At 47.2% G+C, this 12,473-nt stretch overlaps 1 protein-coding gene across 1 annotated transcript in view; it reads right to left on the bottom strand.

Moving 5' to 3' along the window:
* LOC135393807 (cell adhesion molecule Dscam1-like) overlaps window positions 1-12,473 on the bottom strand; it is a 326,980-nt gene that overhangs the window by 35,532 nt on the left and 278,975 nt on the right. The window contains exons 18-21 of the mRNA XM_064624088.1: window positions 11,921-12,010; window positions 10,199-10,384; window positions 3,783-4,076; window positions 3,037-3,216 (exon numbers count right to left, since the gene is read on the bottom strand). Of these exons, the coding sequence (XP_064480158.1) occupies window positions 3,037-3,216; window positions 3,783-4,076; window positions 10,199-10,384; window positions 11,921-12,010 (750 nt within the window). The remainder of the gene's footprint in view (window positions 1-3,036; window positions 3,217-3,782; window positions 4,077-10,198; window positions 10,385-11,920; window positions 12,011-12,473) is intronic.

Below are 12,473 nucleotides of genomic sequence, written 5' to 3'. Positions count from 1 at the left end.
TCCGAGATACACATTAAAGGAAACTTGTGCCGCCATGCGAACTGGCGAAAATCAGACGTTTTAGAACGAAGGCTTCTTGCGTTCCACTGGAAGACTGTGGTCGTTCGGTGCTGCAGGGGAGGGGAGTGCGTTGCTCTTCTGTCCATGCAGGGTGCGTGCGTGCGATCGATGGATAGGCCAACGGCTTAGGCTACTTAGAACCTTGAGTCGAAGGCAAAGATGGTTGAGATGGCCCGTTCTAGTTGCAAGATCGATTGTGCCTCGGCAATGGCCGCAGATTCGGGGCAGGCTGCGACAATGGCTTTCAGCGCCGCAAAGAGCAACTGGATTACCACTGCAGCTGCGTCGACGCCTCGTGTCCGGTCCACAGGTGGTCGACGGGTACGGGCTGATGCAGCGGGACCGACTGGGGCAGCAGCGCTTGCGCCGGGTGTCACGTCCGACACGGGGGCGGTCTGGGTCGGTAAAGGGGGAAGGGCAGGGAAGTCAGAGTCACCCCACAACACTGACTGGTCCATCTTTGGGGCAGGTGTAGGGGGGAGACGAGCTTCAGCGACCTTCGCAGACCGCTTGCGCCTACTTCTCCTCTTGCGCTCGTTCTTGCGGACCCTCTCTTTTGCCTCTTTGTAGCTGCTGTTCGAGCGCGAACGCACTCGTGCGATGCGCATTTGCTCCCTGAATCTGGGACATTCCTTCGACGTAGCCAGGTGGTTACCCATGCAGTTAATGCAGGTGGGGTCGCTCGCCGGGCACGCTGAGCCTACATGCGACTTGCCACAGTTCGGGCAGGCCATCTCCCGGGTGCAGCATGCGGCGACGTGCCCATGCCTGAGGCATTTCTCACACTGGGGTACGCGTGGAAGGTAGCCTCGGACCGACATGGTCAGGAGGTGGAAGCTTACGTGCAACGGGGGTTTCGGACCGAGGAAGGTCAACCTAACAGCCCCAGCATCTTTCCGTATCCTCCTCGCCGCGATGAGCGGGGGGTCGGACACAATGGCTTCAGCGATTTGCTGATCCGACAGAGACGTGTCAATCCCAAGGATGACACCATAGCTGGAGTTCGACGGACGCGGCTCGTAGGCACGGACTGGAACGTTGCAGACCCTGTCGAGTCGCAGGAGAGACGCTTTCGCAGATGCGGTAGCCACATCGACTGCAATAATATTCTTAGCGTAGTTGGGTCGGATTTCCTTTATCCTGCCTGGGAGTTCAGACGTCAGGAACTGAGAAAGCTTCAAGTGGTTAATCTTAGCGAGGTTCGAAGATCGGTCCAGGGGCGTGAGGAGCACAGTGCAGTTCTCCAGCGGGCTCACTCGAGCACCGCCGCGCAGGCTGACCTTTCGGGCCCGCTTGACGACTTCCTGGAAGGGTCGTTCATCGTCGGATGACGTTAGCGTAGAGCGGCTCGTTGATCTTTTACGAGAGATGACGGTGCCACGGCTCGCAGACGAGTCCGTTTCGCAGCCACTAGCCATTTCCGTTGAGGACCCGCTGAGGGGGTCGTCTTCCCCCTCCATGGCCAGGAGGGCACTGGTGGGCCTCCCAGCAAGGTGATGCGAGGCGTCTGTAGACCCCAGACAAGGGGTTTCCCCAGGAAGACGAGATATAAGAAAAATAAGGGTTAATGCTGAGAATCAACTAAGGACGGCGGAGCAGAAGAATTAAGCGTGCGCGCACAACAGAACTTCGTCGTCGCGATCGCTTTCTTCAAGGAAGATGGCATGCTGAAGTGTGTTTTCTATTACTTGTATCTGTATTCCACTGCTCCATATGCAGAGGTCGTCGGCGTACATGGTATACAGGTGTGTAATTAGCTGTTTAGGAAAGACGTTAAAGACCTCCAAAGACTTTACAGTTACACTTCTATCAACGATAGCTTCGGTTAGACGAAAAAGAAAAATGTGGAGTCGTTAGTCTTGACTGGAGCAGAAGTACGAGAAGGTGTAGAGCGTGTTGGTTAAGGAACGTGCTGATAAACGCAAAGGAAACGCGGATGGACAGAGGACAGCGTTTTTCAGCAACAAAAAAACACAAATGACGCTGACGTCCAGTCAAGACTTCCAACTCCTTCTCATTTGTGGCGAAGAAGTTGGCAGTCTAGACCGTCCGTGCTATAGTTTTATTTTGCGTTTATCACCATGTGTCTGGAACACAACTGCCATCTCCAATACTTACAGATTAGGAAAGTATGCGCACACGGTTCCAGAGAAAACAAAAGAAAGACTACGCTGTTTCCACGTGTTAGGATAACTTCGATGGTGTGGACGACCCTTTCGTTCATCTAATACGTACTACGCTCTGAGCGCTTTGCAAAATATATGAATGTGTTGAGTCTCGTCCTGCTAACTTCCGCTGTCTCCGTGTCGTCCTATCTCCGACTCAGTTTTATCCCATACTCAGGGTCATGTCTACAATAAATAATGTACAGTAGCTAGCTTGCACCCTGCTTATTTGTTCAGCGAATGTTTCGCTTTATTGGGATTACCTCCGCTGCTTGAATAACAAATGAGGCTGAAAATCTTGTTTGTTTCTCGATACCGCCTTCAGGGATGCGAAGGCCGGTCAGAAGGAAAACGGCGCCATTTCCTTTGTCTCAGACACGGAACAGGCAACATAAAAAATAATTCATTTGTGTACGTTCATGGCGAATCAACTTAATTTTTAAGATAAGGAATTGCGAATCATGGCGAATCAGTAACAGAGGTACTGTAAAACAGCATGATTTGGAGGTACTTTCCAGCTCACTTTCCATAAAGATCTGTACCAGAAGCTGTCGAATACATGTGATTGGAATTAGAATTGGAATAGGACACGAACGAAAAATATGGAGATGTTAGTCCCGACCCAGTCAGAACTGGCTACTCCAACACGCGTTTGTGTGTGGAAAAATAGAGCCAGAAAAAAGGGAAAAAAATGAAAAAAAGAATATCTGCGCTTATTTGGGCACTAGATCGTCGTTTTATGTAGCGCAATGTTTCATGACATAGTAGGTCGAAAGCGGTTACAGCTAGAAGTGATGATTGGTGTATGGACCTGTAGTTTCGTAGATGATACGGGAACGGCCGCGGCAACAGGTTCGGCTGTAGAGGAATCCAACGACGACGCACACCATGACCACAATGACGGTGGAACAGGCCACAGGAACCACAATCCCCAGGTGGCGGTAGAAGCGTCGGTCTTCTCCATTTACCGATACCATGGGAGGCACTGTTCCTGGCAGAAAGAAATCATAGATCTGCGCGTGTTCTGTCACCCTTATGGAGTGTCATTTATCCCCATATGCACTGCTACGTTGAAGAATTTTCCAAAGACACGACATTGAAGCAAAAAGATTTCCCGTTGAATGCCTTTTTTTAATAACAGGGGCGAATAGACAAGAATCGTACAGTTCTGACATTTATTTAATTTGAGCACATATTTAATTTGCATCTGCATATACCATGATGCACAGTTCCATCGCGAAACTGGGTTCAACCTGGCACGTCCACGAAGCTGTCGTCCTCCGCTGTAGCTCACGAATTTGTATCTTTGTTCATTTTCATGGTGCGTTGATATAAGAAAAAAATCTACGCTTGCTATAGCTCCAAGAACTACATTTCTTACGAAAACTATTCCGTATATCTGTGGTACTCCCATGCTAGCCTCCCTTTTATCGGTAGATGCCTTACCAAGTCACTAGCCCAATCTTACCAGAGTTTCTTATCAGAGCAAAGAGTCGTACGTCAAACTTCATATATTGACAAAAACACGACGGGTGTAGAGGGGCAAAAAAAGCTTACCCCCAGTCTCTGTGTAAGTTGCGAAGTCGAACTGCGCGTCTGTCGACCCAGCATCATTGTGAGCAGTCATGAGCAGGTTGTACCACGTGCCGGGTGTCAGTTGGGGAACGAGTAACGTCTCTGTTTGAGGTTGAACGTGGTTCGAGATGAGCGTCCATTCTGATTCGCCTTTGGGCTTGTACTGGGCCACGAAGAAAGTGATGTGACAGCCACCGCTGTACCACGCTCCCAAGTGGAGCAGGACGAACGTTGAATTGATCACCAGGAAGGAACTTTTGTCAGGAGCTACTGGAGCTAGAAATAACGTCCACACAGGAATCAGCTGATGAACAGGAAAAACTGACAGAAAACGTTGTAAAAGGTCGTGGCAGACTCAACGAAGTGAGTGAAGTACAACGTTACTGAACGTTACCGAAAACAAAATATGAATCACCGTGTGTACGTGTTCCAGGCGTATTTGCACTCCGCCCTCAGGGATCCCTAAAGTCTATAGTACGCCACTTTCAAGGCTACCTCTCTTTCCCCCGCATACTCCTTCCACCTTCAGGGAACCCTAAGGCCTAGTACGCCCCTTTTAAGGCGCTCTCATTCCGAAGTATTCTATCTCCGTCTTCAGGTGTTCCTAAAGTCTAGTGCCCACCTTTTCAAGGAGGCTCTCTTTCCGCCGTATTCTCCTTACACTCTTCAGGGATCCCTAAAACCGTAGTAGGACCCTTGCAATGCACCCTCTCTTTCCGCAGTATTCTCCACAGTCAGGGATCTCTAAAGCTTCGAAAGCCCCTTTCAATGCGCTCCTTCTTTCCACCGCATTCCCGATCCGCCCAGGAGTATCCCAAAGAGCCCCAGCGCGCTTGGACGGGTCCTCTTTTCGATTCTCGAAACGTCCTGCACTGTTGCACCTCCGTTGCCATTCCAGCCACTAAGGGTGCGCTGCACCACTCTCGAACGGCACTTGATCGACTCGGGTGAGCTGCAAACCCAGCGCAGACGAGTGTGGCGACATTGTTGTTGAGTTCGTGGGATATATCTGCAGGATCTATCTAATACCACTTTTACACGTGCAGACTTCGAGGAACATTGAAACGAAAGACCGATGAGCATGCGTAGCGCGATCAAGCGTTTGACCTGTCAACATGGCAGGGCAGCATTGAATCCAATGCGCTTTGAGTAGACGTGACATGACGTGACATGCTTGGCGGCGCTATAAGCCACCAAGCCTGTTTGTCAATCCAAGCCTGTCAGTGGTCCTTCGGTGACTGAGCATTCGGTGACGTAGCGCCAACGACGGGTCGCGACATCTGTCGTTGTGACGTGGATTGTTCGCAAACAGCAGGTCGTCTGTTCCTCAATGGCCATATATATCACATAATCTTACAGGTCAGTGAACTTGTATTAATACCTAGTAGCTTTCGTAATTTTCTCAATCCTCCCATAACTGTTGAAAGGAGGAAAAAAAGCAAAAAAGAAAAAAGAAAAAGCAAGCGGACTACAACAGGCAGAGGCACCGTACATCACGGCTACTTCGACTTAGTGGCCTCCCTTGTCGAAGACATCAGATCGACTTCCGCCAGAATCCTCGAAGTCACGATATCTAACGCCGTTGTGCTAACGCGTTGTCTAAGCCGTTTTCAATGTTGTAGTCTATATTAACAACACTTCCAGCGGTTCCCTCGCGTAACCCTTCATCGATAAGAAACATCCGTACAAGCATTTCTTGCTTGCGTTAACCCGTTCACTACTCACCATTAAGCGACAATGGCAGTGCACAAAATATATTGCAAGCTACAGTTCATTATAGCTACATGAATAATGACATTTGTTCTACCGCGGATTGATTACACGCGCTCTAGCAGTTGATCTGTGGTCCAGCCAGACAGGGAGGGAACATGAATCTAGTTTTCCTTCTCTCAAATGATACATGAGGCAATGATATATTGAGTACCGAAGCGTAGACGAGCTTCGTATGAATATGAGAACGATTGTACTGCATTGATTCCGCATAACGGTTATCAAAACAAGCGCGACTCATAGGGCTACAGCTCACGCTCACAAACATGATTAAACCTTTTGAAGAGGTAGATGTTTCGACTTGTTTGTACTCGACCTTCGTTCGTTCGGCAGATTACCCTAATGATGACATTTGTATCGGTCATTGAAGTATCGAATTGGAGAACATAATCTTGAGTTTTTTGCCGGGCAACGATAAAATGATGTGGGCAGACGGGGCTCGGATAACGAGCTCAGCTAAACTTGGAGTTATCTCAACCTCAAGGTTATGTTGCCCACTTCGTGCGTGCACGAGCTTCCCAAGCAGCACAATGTACTGAAAGTCGAGTGCAATAGGGGTGGACGGGTAGGTGGAAGGCCTTGAACAGAGTCATGAAACTGAAGTACTCTGATAAGACACATACCGACCACCCCTATTGCACTCGACTTTCAGTACATTGTGCTGCTTGGGTTGTTTATCTGTGGCTTCTACATTCAAACACCGTGAGCTCCCTTTGCATTTTTTGTGTCGATACGGATATATCACGTTTCAACTAGTGACTTCTATTGCACAAACAACACTGGGCATGTTTACGTCTGCGGGGATGTATTGCATGTCACAATCGCGCATCGAATTACACCACCATGAAGCGCGTAGTTGTCCCTGGGTATGTTGTTCCAGCCTCAGAACATCAGTTCTTTCATGTTCAATAATTGCCGCCTGCGTCGATCCCGTCGTATGAATGTGTGTATGAGTGAGCAAAAATGTAAGAGTGAAAGGAGGATGAGTGAGAGAGAGTGGCTGGTCTGTCCCTTCAGATGACGCACCCTTTCTAAGTCGCTGAGAAGGCGTGTCAGCTGAGCTCAATTGGTATAGAGCCCTGGACCGGCAATCCAGAAGATGTGGGTTCGAGTCCTACAGCTGGCTAACCTTTTCAGTGACTTTCATCTTTCATCGTTAATTTCTTAGGCAAATTGAGGCTTTGTATGTATTTATCCCTTCTATGTTGTTCCAGCCTCAGAACATGAGTTCTTTCATGTTTCATCGAAAAATCTGTTCGAATTAAAATCATGTCAGAAAAAATTAACACTCTAACAGTAACACAGCGTTCTACTACGATGCACACATGCAGCGATACTATTGTATGATAGCCACACTAAGCAGGTTAGCCGTTAGGAGAACATGACGCTCAATATTGTCACGAAGCGAAATGGGCCGGCGAGTCGTCGAATAAACAGCAAATGGTTTATTAAACACTTGGTAGCAAAAGCACAAGAGTAGTAGCTCCCTGAACACAACTGAGTCCAAAGAATGACTGCTCCAGCTTGGAGCGCACAAGCATTTAAGCGTCGCGCCGAAAAGTCTAGAAACAGCACGTGCGTTTGCCAGAGAGCTGATGTGTCTGGAAGCTTATTTCTTCTTCTTCAGCATGCGCTGGGGTGAGATATACCTTTTCGTGCCTGCCCTGGAAGTTTCTCGATGATGATTCGTGGCAATATTACCGTCGTAACCCCCTTATTGAGTTATTCAACTATTTCTTAATGCTCGAACGTGGGCTAGTATTATTACTCTCCTTTCCGATGCTTCCTTACTGGGCAGCGCAAGAGCCTGGTGGCTGCTTTCTTTACTACAATGATTACACGTGTGCATTGATTACACGCACCGATCGACGAAAGGAAGATTCATTAACTCACTTAAATAATTAACATTCTGTACTAATTACCTGGCCCTGCCGGGGCTGCGTTCGCTACTGCAGCACCATTAATATAGGAAAACAGAAATGGCTAGCCGAATGAGCTGCGTGCCTAATTCAATTTGCTCTCAGACTGAACTCAGTAGCTCTCTGATGTGCAAAAGAAAACGCATAGAAAAGAGATCGACGTTGAATACTTGAGGTCTTCCAGCGTCGAAAGACTTCCTTTCTGGAAGGAACATGGAAGCATGGGAGGGATCATAGTATAATGTCAGTACTTTCATTACGTTAGATGTCTTTTCCTTTCTTATTAGTCACTTTTTAGTTGTATTGCATATGCTTCTTTGTGCTCCGTTGTAATACATGCTTGAATTTATTACTAACTAAGCAAGACTAGAGTGTTACCATGCCGACTGAAAGTAAGCTAAGGATAAGACAATAATAACAACAATAACAACTTCATTTTATGATGCTGATTACCCAAGCAGCACAATGTACTGAAAGTCGAGTGCAATGGGGGTGGCCGGTATGTGTCTTATCAATGTTCTTTAGTTTTACGGGTCTGTTCAAGGTCTTCCACCTACCCGTCCACCCCTATTGCACTCGACTTTCAGTACATTGTGCCGCCTGGGTAGGGAGTTTCATAGCCAGGGGCGATACTCTACCCCATTGCTGGTTAATGTGGGAAATGGAATAATGAGACTCCTTACAGTGGGCACTGAAGCCCTACGGAAGATAAGATAAGACTACGAAGGATAAGACAAGAAGAGCACGTTGGTGACAGATGCATGTATTTGACAGTGTTGCCTTCTTCAAATACGTGTGAAATTAAAACGCAACGAACTACGACGTTTTCGTAGACATATGCGAAATAGTACACCACATCGTCGACATCACATAACCAACTAAATCGGGAAAACATAAATTTAGTGTTATTAAAGAACAATATACGGCAGCTTAATAGATATAAGCTGTGACTGTGAGACAGTGAGATTGATGTAAGGCGGACTTGAAGGGACGGCTAATTTTTCCGTTCCAAAAATGCTTAGATATTAACTGAACGAATTTTAAAGGTCAGCGCTGCCTCCGCGGCTGCAGAAGCTCCACTTCACGTCACTCCGTAATCAAAGGAGTGAGAGGGCTGCGCGCAGAGGAGGAAAGGCGCCGTCCAGACGCCCAGTAACTCCATGAGACGCCCGCACGGCCGCGTTATTCCTTTTCTCAAGGGCGTGCCATAATTGGCCGGTTACAGAATGACGTTTTCTCGTTTTTCCAGAGAGGGAATTCCGGCATACCCTCAATATCCGTCGTCTGCTCCTTTCATGTATTCCGTCGAATACCAGTGAAACCACGCCAGCATTTCGCCTCGGATTTTTCATACCGTGATGAGTGATCCGCGAGGAATTAAGTGATGCTATAGTTTCGAAATCGACTGGAACGAATGCGACCACCCCTTTAAAGTCGAGCTGTAAGACGATACATATAAACATACAGAGTAGTGACGTCATCCACTTCAGCCAATCGCTGCAGAGGCTTTACGCTGCACAGGCTTTACGTGACTGCCAGTGGCTATCCTTGCGGAGGACGGCGCCTCGTCTTTGCTATAGGCCGGTCATGGCGCCACCACCCCTTTCACTGTTTACGAATGGCAGGCACAGCCGGAAGTTTTCTAGGGTTCCATGCGTCACCGGCTACACGTGGCGCCACGCCGTGTCACTCATATGAGTTAACCGGCGAAAACGTGACGCCTTTCACTGTCTACAAACAAGTCGCGCAGCAGGCATAACCGGAAGATTTTTAGGGTTCCCCGCGTCAGCGGCTACATGTAGCGCCACTCCGTGGTACTCGTTTGAGTTAACCTGCGAAAGCGTGAATACGTCACGTCGTTTAAGCGATGCCCGCTCGCGTGAGGCAAACAATCTAGGTGGCGCTGCTAGGGCTTTTTCTCTGACATCTCGCGTTCCGTTCATTTACCTCAGGGGCGACGGTCACCCGTTCCTAAGCACGTACCACCAATGGCCACTAGAGGATTCGATCCCCTGATCGTTTTTTGGCCGGTTTCGCACTAAGGTCTGTTTCACATGAACGATTTTCTCGTCCGTGTTTTTTGACGGAGCCAAATCGGACCCATTGTACCGGGTCTCGAATGCCCTTAGGTTATATTTTTGAAGCAAATCGACGACGACAAACACGGTCGCGTTAAACAGGCCTAAGGGCTCTTTCGCACGTCCGCTTTCGCGCAAAAACGCGGACGAGAAAAACGTTTGTGTGAAACAGGCCTTACGCTTTTCACGTCCGTGTTTCTCACGGAGCCAAAACGGATCAATTTTTCAGTTGTCTCGCGACGTAAGCCCCCTATTATTATTATTAAAACGGACCAATTTTAACCTAAGGGTCTCTATTGCCCTCAGTTTCTATTTTTGAAGCAAACAGACGACAAATACGGTAGTGTGAAATGAGCCTAATACTAGCGTGTTTTAGTCATTCGGAAGGTGTTCACCATAACAATTCCGAAAACATGACAAGCCGATCACACTCTTTCTTTGGAGCGAGTGACATCACATTGCTGAACTTTGATTTGATAACTTCTTTTATCGTATCGTTTTCGTTGAACTCTTCAGATGCACTAAAACTCTAATATATTATTTAAAAAATATTACCTTTTATTTATTTTAAGGTACGAACGGCGAGGGAATTCCACGAAGATAGCGTTATGAGGACACATATTACACGTACCAGTTCCCTCTGTTTTGACAGATACGACCTGGCTGGGGTCTCCTTTTCCAGCGTCGTTAAAGGCTTCCATGTAGAGCTGATATCGCGTGCCGCAGCGCAACTGCTCCAAGACAATGCTCTGCTGAGTCCCTGGCACGTGTTGTTTCACCCAGTCGTTTTGTTCTTCTTTGTAGTGCAATACATACCCTGCGATGTGTAATACTGTCGTCACATAACGGAACTACCGGACGGCGGAACTACTAGATAGCAGATAAGCAGAAACACACTGTAAGACGCAACTAGTGATTTTATCGATTCATTTGATGTAGTTCAATACGTGAATATCCGATGACTCCCCAAGGTAGCTCTCCCAGCTGAAGAAAGACGCACGAGATCCGCTGTGGAAATTTAAGCTGCGAAAGTGCTCCTCTTCCCTTTTTTTCGTAGTAGACTACACGCTCATTAAACCTTCGAATTGACATTATCGTGCAACCAGTATTTCTCTCAGCGACTCGTTCTCCAACGCCCCTCGGTTACTTGGTTACCTTGGTTAACTTGGTTACCCCAACGTCTCTTTGGCCACTCTGATCGGCCCCATGTCCTGCACAACCAGGGCGCGGTTACGACTACCCTCTTGAGCTTTCTTCATGCCTCCGGCCTCTCGACCTGCCTCTAAGGCCCCCTTATGTGTGTGCGTGTGGTTATTGTTTGCTTTTTGTTGTTTTTCTTCTTTTCCATTTCCTTAAAAGAATAGCAAGTCGACCTATACGCCTGACTAACCTTTCCTCCCTTTCCTTTTTTTCAATAAACATATCCCCCCCCCTCGAATATGTGCAAGATTTGTTACTTCTATAACGTCTTCATTTTTGTTGTGGTATATCTTTTCCTGTTTCTTTTTTTTTTCTTTTTTTGAAAGATGTGAACATTTTGAACATGAACAAAAAATTTCGAACACAACACACCAATGACGAAGCATCTTCGATGATCTACGGAAACCGTGTACGTCAAATGTCCCTTTGGAGTTGCCTAGGCTGTTGTATGTATACCTCATCTCCGACGCGTCTTATGTACTGTGGACGCATTTAATTGACGTGCACGAAATATTTATGACGGGTACCTTACACGTTCTGGACGGTCATATGTTGGGTATTTTACTGCTGTTTGAACTTGTACAATCGTGATAAACCGCAGTGAGCACTTTCAGGACTTCAGAGATTCGAGAAATTCAGCTCAGTCTACCTTTGAAGGGGCACTAAACTGCAAAAATTTCGCCTCGCGGTATGAAAGAGACCATTACCTTGAGAGCGATATAAAAGGAACGGGTTTTAACCGTTGCGTCTTTCGTGGTTTATACGCCAACGAAACCACAGTTTATACTTTCCCCTCTGCTCTCCTCCTCAAGAGGGACCGCAATACGGAGCGGCCTCTTATTGGACTCCTCGAACGTTTTCGCCAATCGTCACGGGACATCGTCTGAGGAGACCAATCAGAGGCCTGTTCGCATTGCCGTCCTCCGTGAGAAGGAGTGAGAAGGGAAAGCGTAAATTGTTTTTTCTATCGATCATAAATGACGAACGACTCAGCAGAAAAATCCCGTCCCTTCTGTATCGCCGCCAAGGTAATGGCATCGTTTATTTCGTCAGGACTTTCACTTTTTTTTTCGCACTACAGCACACATTTAATGTGGTGTAATGCGGCAAGATTGCCCATGTGTTTATATTATGAGTGCGTCACAAGATGTACCATTAACTGGAATGTCTGGCGGTTCCCACATCAGATGAACGGACGATGCTGTTGTCGATTGTACTCGTATCGTTGGAGGGCTTGGCGGATCTGAAAATAGAAACCAAGAAAGCAGAGATGGGATTAAATCCTCTCGCATGACAAAACTCCTCTCCAGGCAAATATCGCGGTTCACATACTTCGTCTTCGCTTTGCTTTTTTTTTTTTTGCCTTTATCGTGCCGCACTCTTTTCTTTTTCTTCCTTTCTTCCCTTTTTTTTTCTTCTTCTTCAAATGACACGTTATGGCAACTGTTGTCCCCAGCTTTCTTCTTTGATTCCACTGAGCTACGCTACTTGTGATACGTAGTAGTTTTCATGTACATAGCATCAAATCAGCATGTCTTCACCTGGAGCACCTATACATTTATGCGACCATTATACGTACCTATCAATCGTGATTTTCTTTCGTCTCCACGTTTCCAAATCAATCAATCTTACCAGCTCTCTTTACTGCCGTGAAAGCTGCTTGACTCGCAAAGAACTTTCATTCAAACGAAGCTCCAATCATATGC

Source organism: Ornithodoros turicata, chromosome 5 (genome assembly GCF_037126465.1).
Source record: "Ornithodoros turicata isolate Travis chromosome 5, ASM3712646v1, whole genome shotgun sequence".
Taxonomy (NCBI): Eukaryota; Metazoa; Arthropoda; class Arachnida; order Ixodida; family Argasidae; genus Ornithodoros; species Ornithodoros turicata.
Note: the sequence above shows the minus strand (reverse complement) of the source record. Positions and strands in the feature narration are given on the sequence as shown.